At 32.4% G+C, this 19,527-nt stretch overlaps 1 protein-coding gene across 3 annotated transcripts; it reads left to right on the top strand.

Annotated features, from left to right (window-relative positions):
- Nucleotides 1–12,681: 12,681 nt before the first annotated feature.
- On the top strand, nucleotides 12,682–18,561 carry LOC127729879 (uncharacterized). 3 transcript variants are annotated; one of them, XM_052237816.1, is made up of 6 exons: nucleotides 12,682–12,728; nucleotides 13,933–14,007; nucleotides 14,739–14,858; nucleotides 15,538–15,657; nucleotides 16,706–16,894; nucleotides 17,835–18,561. In XM_052237816.1, the coding sequence occupies exons 2-6, from the start codon at nucleotides 13,980–13,982 to the stop codon at nucleotides 18,509–18,511; spliced, it is 1,134 nt and encodes a 377-aa protein (XP_052093776.1). In that variant the 5' UTR covers nucleotides 12,682–12,728; nucleotides 13,933–13,979; the 3' UTR covers nucleotides 18,512–18,561. The 3 variants fall into 3 exon arrangements, with proteins under 3 accessions (XP_052093776.1, XP_052093773.1, XP_052093775.1); XM_052237813.1 differs by lacking the exon at nucleotides 12,682–12,728 and adding an exon at nucleotides 13,281–13,317; XM_052237815.1 differs by lacking the exon at nucleotides 12,682–12,728 and adding an exon at nucleotides 13,511–13,530.
- The last annotated feature ends 966 nt before the right edge of the window (nucleotides 18,562–19,527 follow it).

Raw genomic sequence — 19,527 nt, 5'->3', positions numbered from 1 at the left:
TCATCATCATCATCATCATCATCATCATCATCATCATCATCATCATCATCATCATCATCATCATCATCATCATCATCATCATCATCATCATCATCATCATCATCATCATCATCATCATCATCATCATCATCATCATCATCATCATCATCATCATCATCATCATCATCATCATCATCATCATCATCATCATCATCATCATCATCATCATCATCATCATCATCATCATCATCATCATCATCATCATCATCATCATCATCATCATCATCATCATCATCATCATCATCATCATCATCATCATCATCATCATCATCATCATCATCATCATCATCATCATCATCATCATCATCATCATCATCATCATCATCATCATCATCATCATCATCATCATCATCATCATCATCATCATCATCATCATCATCATCATCATCATCATCATCATCATCATCATCATCATCATCATCATCATCATCATCATCATCATCATCATCATCATCATCATCTGTGCTGGACAATTAAATGTGGATTTTCGTATTACTTATCTAAATTCAGCACCAGTAAGAGACTTTGAATATGAATATAAAAAGATTTTGTTATAATTACCAATGAGAAACAGAAACCAAAATGACGTTAAAGTTAAGGTGGCTGGGGCGTCTTAATTAAAATTGACAGAATTTTTTGATAATTTGTCAAAATGAAATTTTTATCATGCTTTTTTCTAAAATATAATAAAACGTATGGGTCACCGAACTTTTTTTAACGCTAGAGGTTGTGCAAAATTGTCAGATTTTGTATAGATTATGCATGGAAAATCAAATTTTATGTGATAAAAAAAAAACTACTTGATAGACCTTTAAGATAAAATGTGAGAAGATAGCTCTTATTAGATGCTTTCAGATAAGAAAAAGAAAACAGGGGGTCACCGAACTTGTTTTCTTGCTACATATCAAAATAGGTAAATTCACAACACTTTCTATTATAAAAATTACTTTATCTGAGTTTTCTCCCCTTATTTGGCAAAGTTGAAAAAAATTTAATCAAATACAAATAAGGTGTTTTTGAGAGATTACAGTCGTATTTATGATAAAACACACAATTTTTTATATTTACATCAAAAGTCTTTTACATAAATTACATACTACTCTAAAAATTTGAACATTTCATGAAATATCTAGACCAACGTTATCTGCTACTTCGAAATCCAAGATGGAGGAAGACACCCGAGCCACCTTAACAACTATAGGTCACTGTACGACTTTCAACAATGAGCAAAATCTATACCGCATAGTCAGCTATAAAAGGCCCCGAATAATATGATATACATCAACAAAAGACAACCACTGAATTACAGGCTTTTGACATTAATCAGTCATTTTTATGTTTTATTTGTTTTCTGTGTAGGTTTCTGTAATACGTTGAATGAGTGCACTGCTGCATGTGAGATAAGAATGAGGTAGCCTGATAGTATAGGGACTTGATGTTCTTGAAATTGAAGTTGTTAACTGATGTAGAAGATGATAGATATATGTGCAATAAAATTTTATCAAGAAAATATCGTGGCTTCATATGCTTATAAAGTCTTGAATTCGAATCCCCGCATAGACACTGGAAATTAAGTGGATTTTTTCTACATAAATTTTGAAAGTTTACTTAGTCTTTATTCCGAATACATATTTCTAAGTTTTATTGTGTGTTCAACATTCCCACCAAAATGTTACAGAACAAAAGAAAGCATGTAGAACAAGTAAACGCAAGGTAGGGTGATCTGGGAGAGGCGATCCGACTCAGATCCCCCCTGTTAGAACAAAGGAGTTGGCATGTGACATGTTTTCACGTGTAGAGAAATTTCACTAATAACCAGTGCATGATTAATGACATCGTTCTTATTGGTCAATAATCTTGCGAGGTCAGCACGAGATCGTGTTGTGCGTTGTGGGCACTTCCTTTTATCATCAGAAACACTCTGTCATGCTATTATGACGTTTTTGTTGTAATAACAATGAAACGAGTCTTTTTGAAAATTGGTAGAATGAGACTATTTCTAATGACGACTTTTTATTATCGAAGGCACTAATTTATAAAATACAAAATTATTGTATTTTATTGGCGCTCAGTGATTTCCAATACACGCAGCGTATTTGAATACAATTTTCAAACGAAATAAATTTACTACAATACAAACAGTTCTTAGCTATAATTAGAAAATGTAATTTAAACTTGTTGAAATGAAGTTAGTATAAAATTTGTCAAAGAAGTCTTTTAGTTTTTTAATTTGTCTTTTAACTTAGTGTTATGATGCATAGCTCTACACCACAAATTATGCGAAGCGTAACAGTTTATAAGTAGTTGTTCTCATATATGCATTTAATTCGGTGCATTAATTTATTATGGATATATTTTAGCGGAGTAACAAATTAAGAAAAAGTCGCTTATTTTAAGAGTTTAATGAATCGACATACCTCACGGCTGAAAAACAACATGATGATAGAGTATACAGAAAAAGCTGACAAGAAATCCTTATATTCTTTTTTTAATTCAGTAATGAACATAGTTGATATACGTATACAACATTTTAAAGAACATTTTACTCCTAACAACAACATAATATCCCTATTTCTCGTATCAAACATAAGATAAAAGATCTCGCCAAGGAATTTGTTTTTGTCCCGGCTGATAAGTCTGCTAATAATATCATTATTGTTTGACGTAAATTTTTCATTGAAGTTCTGCAAAAGGAAATCACGAATTCACCAACATGCCAACTGACTCCATTTTCGGAAAATGACATCTGTAACAAACATAAACTTTTATCTACCTTTTAACAAGCAGAACCAAATACAATTAAAGTTCCAACTATGAACTGGCCTCCGAAGCTGCACAAAACTCCTTACAAATTTAGATTTATTTCGTCTTCAAGCCATTGTTCCACTACTTATCTATCTATTCCACTTACTAGTACACTTGGTATAATCAAAAACCTGGTAATAAATTGTTCAAATATGCTGTTACGTCCGGCCAGAATGTGGACGTTAAATCCGATGACTCGTGAAGAATTTTGTAACAACTCATTCAAGGGTACGAAGGTGTCCTGTTGCAAGGCTAAGTTTCCGTACCTATTTAATACACCCTCATTGGCATTCCTAATTTTCAGCACTTCATCCCGGTAAACCCCTAGTGATGGACCTACCTATTATATTAATTGTTAATTTGTTCTTGCCCTAACATGCATGAAATGTTTACCACGGGACGTAATGCAAACAACAATCAGTCGTGAACATTAATCACACAATGTCTAATTATTGAAATTCAGGACAAATAAATGTAAATTGTTTAATTGTTTTAAATGCTATTCAATATATATAGTATACTATTGTATCCCAAGCAGGTCCTCTTATCTATAATATACTAGTAGTTGCCCATATCTAAAAGGTACTGAGTTCTGGGTTTCTTGTGAACATTACTCCACAAAGTACAGCTATTGCTTCATTTGTCTTTTAATTGGGACACGCATTTTGGTCTTTTTGCTGCAATTACAAAAGGAATAGAGTTTTAAGTTTAAAAAAGTACTTCACGACAAACGATACAATAAACAGTTTGAAAGTAGCTCATAATTAATACATTAGTCGTCAAAAATACAGCCGTCATGCATTGAATAGTGTTATTTTCCTAATAAGCAAATATCTTATTGTGATTTTATTATGATTGGTCAATTTCACATTGATACACACAACTTGACATGTAGACCCATGTGAGTTAAAGAATGTTGTTTTGCTTTTATCCATGTATATGGAGATTAAAAACCGTCACCCCCCAAATATGGACTCCCACGGTGGGAAAGTTTTTTTTTGTTTTTTTTTTAAAACTTCTAGAAAAATGAAAAAAAAAAAATACCCTGAATCAAATAGAGCAAGGAAGGATGATGAGAATCTATGTCTTTTTTTTATGACCCGCCGCGTCGGAGGGGGCATTAAGTGTTACCTTTGTCTGTTGGTACGTACGTCCCAAAATAAGTTTCCGTTTTCTAACTTAAGTTTGCCTCTACGAAATGTTATGAATCTTATACACAATGCTCTTTACCACAAAACACAGATCAAGTTTGAATTTGAGTAGCGTCACTTTTACCGTTCTAAAGTTATGCCCTTTACAAATGGGAAAAATGCTGGTATTTTTCGTTTCCGTTCTCTAACTTACCGTTCTTGAGTTATATCTCTTTATAACATTATAAGCAAGCGGGAGTATCATCTGTGTCCCATGGACGCATTCTCTATTCATTTTGATATGAATATTACAATTAAAATTAGTAAATAATGCAGTAAGAAAAAGTTGGAATTACAAAATACGGTTTATCATATGGTTGACTGGACGTCATATGACGTCACGTAAGCGTATGCAGAAAAGATGTAGTTGACTAACGTGTTGTCAATAACGTACAGCTTGATATTGTAGTTTGTAATGAGATCGAGGAAAATGAGAAGTTTGAGAATTTAGATGAATTTGAACGCCTACATCCGGAAATTGGAGTGCAATGTGCAATACTAGGTAGGTTTTCAAAAGAGAATCTTGTCAATAATCTTAAACGAGTCCAGTATTACACATCATCCGGAAGTAAATATTTTTAATTCAATGTTCTTACAGCTGCACTGTGTAAATATAGCTAATTCCCATACCACGACTTTTTTTGAGAGATACTATATCATGTATATATAAGTCGATATTTTTTGCGTTTACAATACAATTGCCAGATTTCATCTCATAGAGATGCAACTTAATGATTTTATCAGTATATACCCAGTTGGAAAGCGGTCAAACTACAATCCCGTCCAATTTTCCCCGAATGTGACCTATCGAATTAGAGTTATCAGCGGGTTTGTACTTGCATGAACAACACAACGAGTGTCACATGTAACGTAGGATCTGCCAACCCTTCCGGAGCACATGAGATCACCCCAGGTTTTGATGGGGTTCATGTTGCTCAGTGTTTAGTTTTCTTTGTTTTGTTTTGTATACTGTTGTTTGTCTTTTGGTATTTTTCGTTTTTTGCCATGGCGTTGTCAGTTTATTTTCGTCTTATGAGTTTGAATGTCCCTTTGGTATCTTTCGCCTCTCTTGGTACACATTTTGAGTAGATGCTTAGTATCCTTGATGAGGTTTGTTTCCCACACTTAAAGGAATTGTAAACATTGCAATACAAATGTTGAAAATGCCGTACAACCTTATGTTTTGAACTTGTCATAAAAGAAGTGCATGTGATCTGTCCGTTCAAATGATTTTATGAAACTAAATAGGAACAGTTGTACAGTTTAAGCAATTACCATGGAAAAAATGTAATGCATTTTCTATTTTACACCAGTCATATGTTAATTTTCTGTAAATAATCCGTAATAAAATAGACAATGCTAACATATTCAAATTAAACAGAAACAGCACTTTGTAAATTTCGTGCGTCTGAAAAGCATTTTCCGGATTTGCCTTCATCAGGAATTTCGTTATACAAGTTCTGGGAAGTAAAGAATGTTATACATAACACAAATAAAAATAATACTTTTCAACAAGTCCAATCCTTCCATGATAAAATTATCTTTGTGTGCATAATATTTATGATCAAAATACTATTAATACTTCTATTTTCTGGATTAAGTACACAACTAAGAATACCATACCGTAGTTTGAGTATTAGCCCCGAATACACTCACGGATTTGATAGTTTTACAGCTGTCGATATTATTGATCTATGTAATATTTAGAACACTTAGGAATAAGAGTTGAGTGAAATGTGCATGTTAGCAATTTTGTTTATAAAGATAACAGTAAGAAAGATGCTAAAGTAAACGAACAAAAAGTAAAATAACTGAGTCAATACATGTATGTAAATAACTAAATGAATCAATCAACCAATTAATCAATCAATAAAAGTACAAGCACAGGTAGAACGAAATTACACAAACAAACGAAACAAAATACAAGATTACACTTGGATTTATGTTATGTTATTACAAAAAATACCTCAATGGTTAATTTGTTATTCAACTTATTCCTGCTCCAAGTTTGAGTATCTGGACCATGTGTTATTCGTGTTTGTTTGTCTTTTGGGGTATTTTTTCGGAGTAGTCAGATGTTTGTGGGTTGTGTTTTCTGTTGAACTGTCCAAAATTTAAGTAAGTCCTGATCTCCTTATGTATTATTTCTCAACAGACTATAGTAAAGTAGAAAAATGGTAGTGATGGCAGAAAAATGCTGCAAATAACGAGTTTGGTATCAAAATATCATTTTTATACAATACTATGCCTATTGAAAGTATATTTATGTTACTTTTTGATAGTCGACCCATAACAACTCATTAATAAAAATATAAAAATTTAAAGATATTTTGTTTTCTTTCAGATAAGATCTATGAATGTTTAGTTAAATGTAGGCAATGTTTTAAATTAATTTTGCCTTATATGTATTATATTATAATGGGAATATTGGACGACAAAGGTTCTGGAAAATAGCCCACACTCTTAGTCAAGAAAACTCAAAATGGGATTCCAAATATTATTTTAATTCAATTATAAGAACATTTAATGTGAAAAATAATATCAATCATACATTTAAAAGTTTTGTTTATTACGGGTTTTCTTATACATATATTCGACGTCCGAACTTTAGAACGTCGGATTCCTAACTACCCTTAATGTATATCTCATTTAAATTACCCAATGCATACAATGTTGCAAAAATAACAAGAAACGAATAAAATACACATCCTAATAAAACATAAAAGGATTAAGATTAGAAATTTAATATTAAAGTATTTGGACAGAAGATGATGAAAAACGTGATTATAGTATGTTGTAATGTAAGAGATTGAAATAATGACAAAAATGATGTTAAAACCGTTCAGATTAAAATGACTGAAATGAAAAAAAAAAACAGAGAAAATGTCTGAATAATGAAATGGAAGAAACAATTAAAAAGAAAAGTTACTTTAATTTGACACCAGAAATATATGAAAAATGTTCAGTCACATATTTTCTCCCGTATCAAAAGTAACTCTGCTCAATATTGATGCTCCTCTAGCGTTACGTTTCCCTTGACACACTATACTTGCATGACCGGTCTTATATTAGTGTGTAAAACCTCTAATAAGGGCCCTCTCAGAGAGAAAATACACAAATTTTCTACGCATAACTGTATCTTTGAAAATAAGTAATATATTTGGGTAATTTAGGTATCAAATGAAAGCTTAAGTTTCAATTCAGAACGCTTGTGATAATAACAAAAATATGAAATTTTAAAAGAACGGTATATTTTTTCTGTTGCTCAAATCAGAAGTACCTGTTTTTGTACTGGCAAACATCCTGAAACCCGTGCGATCATGTATGCAATTAAAACATGTTAGATTTGTTAAGCACAAGCCATAATAAGGTATAGTTTTGACATATAATGACTGTCACTTTATTTAAACTAAAGACAAAATAGTTATGAATGCTTGAAATTGCAGAATTAAAGTTTGAAAGCAATGGAGCAATTAATTAGCGAATTTAATCATATTACTGAAAAAAAAACTTGTTATATTCAAATTTAGAAATTATACTGATATACTTGGAATGAAGACATATCGATTGATAGTTTTCCTTCCTCTAAGGGGGTATCTGGTTCGCTGAATCTTATTACAGCTGGTGGAAAATTCGAATAACTCTGGTAAAAAAGGACTGTCTTTGACTGACATTTTAAAATAGCTGTAGATTGGTCAAATATTTGCAAAACTCCTTTACCGGTACCATGAAATGAATCATTTGATTATAAACTGCTTGGATTGTGGTCTGTTGTCTACAGAAGACGAAGTAAACGCATTTTGCAGTAGATGGGTAGGGCAAACAATACCTTCCTGGATATAACGACGAAAAGCATCCTTGGCTCTAGAAGTAGAAATTTATAAAAGTCTGTTGTAGGAAACAGATAAGATAGTCCAAGTTTGAAGAAAGTGTCTAACTAGATCACGTTTTATAGTCTTACAGTGGATCATGATTCCCAAATGAACACAAACTGTGGGGTTTATGTTATTTAATGTGACGATTGGATTGTTTCTTAGTACAACTATGCATTAGAAGTTTCGACTGAAAATATGAACGATCCTGAATGTTGGGTCCAGACTGAATTTTACCGCTCAAGGAAAGCAATGACTGGGGTACATTAGCTTCTTATGGATTTTTAAAGATTGTTTCAAAAATGTTCATTAACACTATAACTAACACTGTGCAAAGTTTCATGCTTTTACTATAAAGTGGTTTATTACACCAATATTTAGGACCTCGCGCCTTGACTGTTGGCGGCCATATTGAATTTGGCGGCCATTTTGGATTTTTTTTTAGATGGCTTTATGTTCAAAAATATTCATTAGCATCATAACTTAAAACAGTGCAAAGTTTCATGCTTTTATTAAAGTGGTAAATTAAAGCAATATATTGGACTTAGCCTCTTGACTATTGTCGGCCATTTTTAAGATGGCTCCACATTAAAAAATGTTAATAAGCATTATAACTAACACTGCAAAGTTTCATGCTTTTAATAAAAAATGATCTATTATACCAATATATTAGACTAAGCCTCTTGACTATTGTCGGCCATTTTGAACTTTGCGGCCATTATGGATTTTTTATTAGATGATTCCATATCCAAAAATAATTGTTAGTGCTATAACTAGCACTGTGCAAAGTTTCGTGCTTTTACTATAAAGTGATCAATCATACCAATATATAGGACTTAGCCTCTTGTCTATTGGCGGCCATTTTGAATTTGGCGGCCATTATGGATTTTTGTTTAGATGGCTCCATATCCAAAAATGTTTATAAGCATCATGTCTAACGCTGTACAAAGGTTCACACTTTTACCATAAAGTGATCAAATGTGCCAAAATATTGGACTTAGCCGCTGGACTATAATTTAACATGTTAAAGTAAAAATTTGGCACATTTGTTGCAAGTACCTATGATAAATCATTTTTTCAATAAAAATTATGTTGGTGTCAAATCTCGCCCTCAAATTGTTACAATATGGTATTTCTCACACAATTAGGAATTCCATTACAGCATTATTTTCGACAGAAGGATAACTTTTAGTCGAATTATCGTGTGAGTTCTCATGTTTTATTGGGTCTCTTATTATATCATTTTATAACTTAGAACATTGTTATATAGTTATATTAAACTTTAAATGCAAATTTCAATTAGAATAGCAATTTGTCTAGCTGGGTGGTACATACATTGCTCTTTTTATTCATGTTGTACCACAGGAGTATTTTTTTTTGTTTGACCCCTTTTCCAACTGGCAGAAAAAAAGAGGGACACATTCTCAATTGTATTTTATGTTATGGCTACTGTTTATTTTTAAAGAACACTCTGAAAAAATAAAACACAGGACAGGACATTTTTATTTGAGAAGATATTACCAAATTAGAACTGTCAAAAGGACTGTCTTTGATTGACATTTTAAAATAGCTGTAGATTGGTCAAATATTTGCAAAACTCCTTTACCGGTACCATGAAATGAATCATTTGATTATATAAACTGCTTGGATTGTGGTCTGTTGTCTACAGAAGACGAAGTGAACGCATTTTGCAGTAGATGGGTAGGGCAAACAATACCTTCCTGGATATAACGACGACAAGCATCCTTGGCCCTAGAAGTAGAAATTTGTAAAATTCTGTTGTAGGAAACAGATAAGATAGTCCAAGTTTGAAGAAAGTGTCTAACTAGATCACGTTTTCTAGTCTTACATTAGATCATGATTCCCAAATGAACACAAACTGGGGGTTTATGTTATTTAATGTGACGATTGGATTGTTTCTTAGTACAACTATACATTAGAAGTTTCGACTGAAATATGAACGATCCTGAATGTTGGGTCCAGACTGAATTTTACCGATCAAGGAAAGCAATGACTGGGGTACATTAGCTTCTTATGGATTTCTAAAGATTGTTTCAAAAATGTTCATTAACACTATAACTTACACTGTGCAAAGTTTCATGCTTTTACTATAAAGTGGTTTGTTACACCAATATTTAGGACTTTGCGCCTTAAATGTTGGCGGCCATATTGAATTTGGGGGCAATTTTGGATTTTTTTTTTAGATGGCTTTATGTTCAAAAATGTTCATTAGCATCATAACTTAAAACTGTGCAAAGTTTCATGCTTTTATTAAAGTGGTAAATTAAAACAACATATTGGACTTAGCCTCTTGACTATTGTCGGACATTTTTAAGATGGCTCCATATTCAAAAATGTTTATAAGCATTATAACTAACACTGCAAAGTTTCATGCTTTTAATAAAAAAATATGATCTATTATACCAATATATTAGACTAAGCCTCTTGACTATTGTCGGCCATTTTGAACTTTGCGGCCATTATGGATTTTTTATTAGATGAATCCATATCCAAAAATAATTGTTAGTGTTATAATTAGCACTGTGCAAAGTTTCGTGCACACATTCGGCATCCGAACATAAGCTCGTCGAATTCCTAACTAAATTAACTCCAGACCTTATCTAGAAAACCTAATACATTTTATTGTACATAATGAACTAGTAACAAAAAAAATACAAAAGCGAATAAAAGGATGAAAATAAGAAAGTGAATTTTGAAGTATTTAGACAATAGACAATGACGAAAGGATAAAGTACTGATGTAAAAGCATGTAATCTGATGTTCAGTAGTTGTCGTTTGTTGATGTGGTTCATAAGTGTTTCTCGTTTCTCGTTTTTTATATAGATTAGACCGTTGGTTTTCCCGTTTGACTGGTTTTACACTAGATATTTTCGGGGCCCTTTATAGCTTGCTGTTCGGTGTGAGCCAAGGCTTCGTGTTGAAGACCGTACTTTGACCTATAATGGTTTACTTTTATAAATTTTGACTTGGATGGAGAGTTGTCTCATTGGCACTCATACCACATCTTCTTTTATCTATATAATCAGCACATAGTGTAGTTAAACCGTTTTCTAGTGAAAATAAAAGGAATGAAAGAAAACAGAGAAAATGTCTGAATGATGCATTAAATTAAATAATAATAGGAAAGTTGCTATAGTTTGATACCAGTGATGAATGAAAAATTAGCACTGTCACTATTATTAAGAAACTAAACGGGCATATCAATACCCACGCTACATCAATTTTTAAAGACCCAAATGTTGCAAAACACTTGACCTACCTCCATGACAAATATGTTGTTGTCCCCGCAGATAAAGCCCCAAACAACATCGTTTTTGTGTGTAAATATCATTACATAAACTGCTTGATAAATGAATTAGGTATTGACAATTCATTTGGAAACTCAACATATACCCTCACGACACTTACCAAAGAAGAAATCCTGGATAATCATAGGTCTGTTCTATGTTCCTTTGGAATTTCAACCAAAGATGAAGAACTGGATCTTCCATCACTGTATTGGATACCTAAACTACATAAGTGTCCTTACAAACAACGGTATATTGCTGGGTCTTCCAAGTGCTCCACGAAACCTCTTTCTAAATTATTAACATCTATTTTATCAGCAATCAAAGACGGGCTCCAAAGTTATTGTGAAACTGCCTATTCTAGAGGTGGCGTGAATCAGATGTGGATACTAAAAAATTCCAAAGATCTTTTAGAGTACATACATTCTAAGACTCTCTCATCTTGCAATAGTATTAAAACATTTGACTTTTCTACACTTTACACAAGTATTCCCCATTCCAAACTAAAAGACAAATTGAAAGAGTTGGTACTAGTATTACTTTGTTTCATTAAAAAGAATGGCGAACGTAGATACAAGTATCTTGTCTCGGTTGAAAACAAAACTTAACGACAAAAGAGATGATTTCAGCTTCCCAGTTGCGAACTTTCCATTTCTATGTAGCAACATTCCAGCATCGCCTGCATACGGAGTATATATCTCCCAATTGATACGATATTCCCGGGCTTGTGTTTCCTATCATGATTTCCTTGATAGATGATTGCTGCTCACAAGGAAGCTATTAAACCAAGATTTCCAAATGGTGAAGTTGAAATCATCCCTTCGTAAATTTTACGGACGCCATCACGAGTTGGTTGACCGTTATGGAATAACCGTTTCACAGATGATATCGGATTTGTTCCTGATGTCGTAACTATAATTTACGAATTTTCACGAATGTGACTTACCGAATTAGACTATTTACCGGATTTGTAATAACATAAGCAACACGACGGGTGCCACATGTGGAGCAGGATCTGCTTACCCTTCCGGAGCACCTGAGATCACCCCCAGTTTTTGGTGGGGTTCGTGTTGCTTAGTCTTTAGTCTTTAGTTTTCTATGTTGTGTCATCTGTACTTTTATTTGTCTGTTTGTCTTTTTATTTTTGGCCATGGCGTTGTCAGTTTGTTTTCAATCTATGAGTTTGACTGTCCCTCTGGTATCTTTCGTCCCTCTTTTATGTTATTTTATCCAAACAAGTACAAACACAAAAATCTGAAGGAACATTAATTGATATAGTTTCAGTCCCCACCAAATAACCCTAAAGTTATATTCCATGTGTATCATAAAAATAACTGAAAAAAATCTTTAAATAGATTAATACAATATAAGTTATATTTAAAGAATGGTATTTATTTGAACTATAAATACAAAATTATGACACTTAGACTTAAACCAAAAAAGGGTATTTCCAATACTAAAATTTAAAATAGAATAAATGTTGATTAGTCATTTATTTTTCTGTCGTCAACCTTGTAAGTATACGTAACGAATTACTTAAAGTTAACTTAGAATAACTGAAATATTCAGATAATGGTGACATATTTTATTTAATATCGAGATAGTATTGTTAAGTCGAAATAGAACTGCAGGGTTTATTTATAAAAAATAAAACTAGACCTTGAAGTACTTTTCCCACCTAACAATAAACTGATTACCGTTTGCTTTTCGTACAGTAGCAAATATTTCGCACATTCTTATGAAGATTTCAAAGATTAAGGTCCGAAAAGCATATACTTGATAAACACTCACAAGGCTTTCATTCGTTTTACATTTGTTAATCACTCTCAATCATATGGTCCTAAAGTATCAATTCTAGTAAAAGTGTTACCATAAATGAAATATGGTAAAAATGTACTACGCTCATGTGTTAATTGGGAGATAAAAACAACAACAATAAAAGGACAAAATATATTATGGAATTAACATGAATTCTTTATATGTAACGATCGATGTTTGATATTATTTTCAGAAAATTGGGACATTTTAAATTTAGTCGATAATATACGGGTATTTCTAAATATCTATTTAAAGGAAACTTGAAATTGGGTGAAAGAATGTCAGGTATTTTTCAATCGGTTTTTTTTACCTATTACTAACAATGTAAGTAACATTTAAGTTTATTTCAATTTATTCAATCTTAGTATTTGTCTTACCATATTTTTTTAAGGAATTTTACCGTTACAAGAACAAATACGAAAACAAAAATACCCACTTTGAATTAATGCGGAAGTAATTATTCTTATTCCTTTGCTTTTCTTTTTTTCGTCATGTCAGGTTCTCTCGATTTATGAATTTTGAATGTCCCCTTAGTACATTCGGCCTAATTTTTATAAGGATCTTATTTTTCTTTTTGTTCCTTTGTCCCTTTATCAGAATGAAATTATTGTCGTTTGCTTGTCGTCCTGTAGAAAATATCTCAAACAAAAAACAGGATGATTTATACGATAAGCGGACAGACAATTAGCTTGACAACCCAACACTCGTTTAGAAACTGCTGGCTGGCATTTTAGTTGTATGTAGATGCTAGTGTTTGTTGCAAGGTGCAAGAAAACTGAACTTATCACGAGGAACTATTACAATGATTAGTAAAACAAAAAAGCAACTAAATATATGTTGAATTTGGAAAAATGAACACAATAATAAGACTAATATATATGTTATTTTATATTTCTATAGAATTGAAATACTGAATAAAAGAAGCCAAGATAGAAATAAAAGTAATCATGGGAGGCTTATTCAGCAAATCCAGAGGTACGTATCATAAGATCTAATTTTTGGACACAAATGCGAAGGTGACAAAATCAAATTATTTTTATGTACAGTTAGACGGTACCGAATCAATCATGAAAATTGTTAACCCAAGGTTCGATTTTTCGGGAAATCAGTATAAAGAAACATACGAATCAGCAATACAAACCAAAAGCCGGATAGAAATGCATGTGCCTCAAAAGAAAACGCTGCTTCTTTTGCACTGATAGCGACCGTCTTGCTGCTCATGACAAGTGAACAGCCGGTGCTTTTTTGCATTTTATTTTTAGCTATATTATTCTTTAAAATTATAGTAGATGGAGATAAACTTTAATTGCAAAAATGATCAGCTATACAAGATCTACAAGTCAATGTAGCCGAATCGTCAGTCGACTCCTTATATTAATTATTGCCTAAACTTCTTCAAAGGCAATTCTTACATTTTTTTTGCACTTTTTGTAAAAATACTAGAGTAGATAATAGCAAAAAGTATCAGCAAAGACTATCTTTATATTAAGTCAATATGACCGAAGTCCACTTCTATAGGAATGCAAATAAATAAAAACGTTTTTGATGCTTGAATTTCAAATGATTAAACTTGCATTCAAACTAAGTACACCATGAAAAATTCAGGAATTCAGAGAATCTGTATTGGTGATGTAAAATAAAAATGATGTTTTCTTCAATAGTTATGCGTCTTTTTGTATTTTCTGTTTTTGTATGTATATCTTCAGGACCCAAGAGATTGGATATCACTGTAAGAGACTTTATACATGGCGATGATAATGTCATTATTGATCATACATCTCCACGGGATCCAATTCCACAACCATATTGTTCTTCGGACACGAAAGGTACATTATATTTTTATTTGCGATAATAAAAGGAAATATTTAAAAGTATTTTATATATATATATCAATCATATGTGACGACGGTATAAAAAGAATCGACCATTTATGTTTTTACAAGAACGTTTCTTTTTTCATGGATAACATGTTTGTTTGTAGGAGCCTTATCTTTAATACATTTGCTATTCTAAACATCGAATTATGAGAATCTTTTCAGAAATGCACCAAATCTTTCTAGGGTTAAAAATCAAAGTTTGAAATGAATGAATTACAAGATAAGAGGTCTCTCGAAAACGAGATATATCTAGATAATTTTGTTCTCTCCCATCCACAAACCATAATTCACCTGCTATCTCGTAGACGTATGTTTCAGCTCATATTTTATCCATGTTTCATAAAATATCTTTTTAATTGAACTAACTTCCTAATTAAGTATAAAGCAGTGACCTCTTGATATGTAAGGAGGTAAAAAGAAAAAAAAAAGGTGGGGCTTAATATCATTTTCACTAAGCAAACAAAAATAAGAACACATATTTAAATTTAATCTGAATATAATGTAACGAAACGAAATATAGTTACATTCGTATCTTCTGGAAAAATGTATATCACTTGGTTTTTGTATTTCCTCCCCCATGTTAACCCTAAAAAAATAAACACTTCATTGATCATGTTTTGTTTTGTAGGAAGTGCAATAACTATTTGTACCCAAAACATGATCAAAGGGAAAAGAAACCGAATTGAAAAAGTACCACCTACTAGCACACATAACGGTTCATCAGTTGATTCAAAACCACGATTGAATCGTAAGTTCATTATAATTTATGAAAATAAAATAATGTTTTCAAGGCTACAAGGCTCAGATATATCAAATTAATAATAATTAACTGCATCTGAACACAAAATGTTTTTTGGCTGCCATAGGGTAATTCTTCATACCATGCAAATTACTATGTTGCATGATAGATGACTAGTGTATAGCAGGAGATGATTTTTCTGTTAATAACATGATTATACTTTGTTGGAGTTAAGGAAATCAATTAACAGTCATTTTTTTCTTCTTTAAAGTTGGTTATCTTTCATAAAAGGTATCATCCGCATTTAAAAATAGTCTGTAAGTAAAATGGGAGGCCTCTTTCCCAGTATGACCTTTCATTGATGCTAGAATGGTTTACTTTCGACGTTTAAGTACCGGCAAAGGAAATTTACGGTGTGTAGGTACAATAAATACCCGAATGGCTTAATAGAGGTCTAAGTTCAATGTACCAGAAACACAGTAATCCCATTATGGATAAGTAAATATTTTCTCGATAAAGTAATACAGTCGTTTGATCTGATATTTTGCTGATTGTGTCATATTCTCGATTGTGACATTTTGACTGAGCGTTTATTATCATCGCGGGTGATGCTTACATGTCAAGAGCAGTTTACCCTATTGACACAACCAGGCTCGCTCCTTTGGGGTGTGATTTCCTCTATGTTTTTGTTTGATACCTAGTTTTGTATCTTTTTTATCAATTTATGAGATTTACACATCGGTAAACTACAGTTGCCAAACTTTTTTCGACATAGTTTGATATCTTTCTCAGTATATGAATAAAACTCTTTTCATTCGTCCGTAGCGCTTTTCTGTATTTACCTTAATCAGAAACGCTTGAAAGCCAAGGATGTAAAAGTACCTGAACACGAGAAAAGCTAAACGACATAAAGGAACCGAAAAATAAATGTCAAATCCACCCATGATCAAATGAGGGAGTTTGAACCCTAGTTTCTAAATAGTTTTGAAATTCATCAATAGAGAATTTTAAGAAAGTAAAAGAATATATTTTGAATTTACAATGTTTATCATTACAGCCACCTCTAAACCAACGGCCAATTTTTTGAAAAGTATTGATGACAAGGATTTCATCAGGAACAGAAGAATAGTATCAAAAGCGTCACGTTCTGTCGGTATGATAAGGGGTCCAGGTGGAGGTGGAACCGGATTTAGAGTTGGAGAGAATTATGTCATGACCGCTCGACACGTTGTTATCAATAACATCAGTAAGTTAAAGATTACAATAAAACAAAATATATTTTTACTCGGGAACTATTATTCACCCATGTGCCATTTTTTGGTCCTTTTTTGTTCAGGAAAATCAAATCTCAAGATATGAATACGCTTCTCCAATCTAATTAGTTTGTCAATTTTACGAAATGAATTTAACTAAAACTGAACCATCTCGAATGGAGAAAGTTTGTATTCCATGGATTTAAATGAGGTAAATTCCATACGACGACAAACCTTACCGTAATAAACAAAAAGAATGTCGCTTGTTTGACGTTCTGGAAAGGCACAAATTTAACAATACATCGTGTTAGCATCCACTGCAAAGACCGAGAAGGTCGGCTAAAATGGAGGATGGGAATTTCGATTGCCACTTAAAAAAGAAGGAATGTCGGATAGCGCACAAATGTGGTTTCGTTGAAGGTCACCAGTTTCAAGTATAGAGAGCTTGACGCTCTTTGGACTTAGGACTCCATAGTTAACTCCACAATTCCGACGGGACAAATGTGTGGTCTGGTACATCCAGCCCCAACTCGAAAATTCCTCCGTCGTGGGGGGGGGGGGGGGGCTAGCCTTTAGCCGGAGTACCTAGGCCCAATCGCTATACCTTATTATCCGTCGGAACTAAAACATCCTACGTTGTTAATCTCCTTTCATATATTTCAGTAGGAAAAGAAAAGATAACTTTCCTACGGGATGTAAAACGATTATGTTTTACATTATCTATATACGTTAATGTAGATGAAAAGGGATTTTGCATAAAATGTAAAAATCGCGATGACAATACAAATCTCAAAAACACTTCATCAAATGATAATCAAACTTCGATATGATAAGTTACCTACGTGTTTATATACATTTTGTATTTTATCAATACGTGTCTTTCAAGATCTTCATGTTGATGAAGAGTTATATTTTCTTCAATATTTTTTTTAGAAGTATTTGATAAAATCGACCACTCACAGATAAGGAATAGTAGTTTCTTCATGGAGTTTGAATACTTGAAGGCCAATCAGAAACAGAACCCTGAACATATATTCTACTTCAAAAAAATGGTGTATGACAATGAAGAACAAGATACAGCAATACTAGAACTTCAAGCTGACAGTAATAGATCTTTTCCACCACCGATTAACATTTTGGAAAGTATAGATGACGATAGACCAATATATTTGATAGGACATCCGAACAGTCAACCGCTTATGGACGATCCAAAGATAGACATATACCACTACTGTAAAAATGATGTTGATAGAGCCAACAAAAAAGCTGGTACAATTACCAAAGACTATCGAGATCATTATGAGGGTATCGATGATCAACGGAAATGTCTGTTTCACTGTGCATCACAACACGGAGCTTCAGGTGCATTAGGAGTCATGGTTACTCCCCATTTGGATGAACCAGTTGGAGTTTTGATGTTATTAAGGGGGTTTCCTAACTTTTATTATTCAAAACATCTATCGTTTTCAGACGAGGACAAAAAGGACATTTTAATAGTAGAACAGGGGGTACTTTTAAAGTCAATTGAAAACGACATGATATTGAGTGGAAGGTCTCATTTAAAAAACGAAAAAAACGAAATATTTAGTAATGTCATACGACCTTTTTGATGTATATAGTAAAATAACAAAATGTTGTATATTAAATTATTGTCTTTTTATATTATGTGTTATATGTTGTATTGAGTTCACGTTTTGAATTAACGGATGAGCGCAAGATTAAAGCTGACTATCAGAAAAAGGGTTTACGAAGACCATGACTAAATTTATTCCAACTTCCTCGCGTTTCATTCTGTTGTGCAAGACACTTGCTGGGCTGTCCACAAGTTCGTGTGGATAGATTTGTAGATCAAGTTTGCCTTCTGTAATTATCCTTTTATTTCGTCAGAGGAAAAGTTTAAAATTTGAACTTCTTAACTTTATAGAAGAACATGTATTACATAAAACAATGATTTTACTTTTTGTCGTAATATATTGATTATTTTAAGAAAATAGAAACCTTCTTTTCTTCCAAATTGAACTAGGATATGATTAAAAAGCTGTTCTTAAATATTTCATGTAAATTGTGTGTTATCATAAAAAATCCAAGGCAATAATTCTTCTGGTATTTTAAATTTACATTCATTGATCGATCCTAAGAACTCCTGTTTGTTCCGTCTTTTATTTATGCATTATCGAACTCTTCTCCTTTCTTTTTTTGTTTAAATAAAGTTTAAAAACATAAAAAGTATGAAAAATGAAAAAAAAAAATTTAAAAAATTTGACCCTTTTTACGCGTGATGATTTCAGATATAATTGTAGTTACACAAATCGTCATGGTATTTCGGTATCTGTGAAGAAAGAGCAACAGTGCATTAATACAATTGTTTATAGACTTATATCGAACGGGATATACTTTCGATTAAAGAAGAAAATGTTTTGATTATTCTCTCCATTGAATTATGAAAAGGATATTCCAAAAAATAAGAATCCGATATACATATTGAGTAAATTAGGGCGACAGTATTTACCAATGTTCAAATATCGGAAATCGATTAAGAAGAGACAAATGAAGGTAATTAACAAAAACTGAGGAAATTACATGAACTCCAAAAATGAGATAGACCTGATGCATCGACAGGGTACGC

Source organism: Mytilus californianus, unplaced genomic scaffold (genome assembly GCF_021869535.1).
Source record: "Mytilus californianus isolate M0D057914Y unplaced genomic scaffold, xbMytCali1.0.p SCAF_2, whole genome shotgun sequence".
Classification (NCBI taxonomy): domain Eukaryota; kingdom Metazoa; phylum Mollusca; class Bivalvia; order Mytilida; family Mytilidae; genus Mytilus; species Mytilus californianus.
This window is presented reverse-complemented; position numbering and strand designations above follow the sequence as displayed.

Coding starts and splice junctions, on each gene's coding strand:
- LOC127729879 (XM_052237816.1), top strand. CDS start 13,980: ATGGGAGGCTTATTCAGCAAATCCAGAG. Junction 14,008..14,738: donor CTTATTCAGCAAATCCAGAG/GTACGTATCATA, acceptor GTATATCTTCAG/GACCCAAGAGATTGGATATC. Junction 16,895..17,834: donor CGTTGTTATCAATAACATCA/GTAAGTTAAAGA, acceptor TATTTTTTTTAG/AAGTATTTGATAAAATCGAC.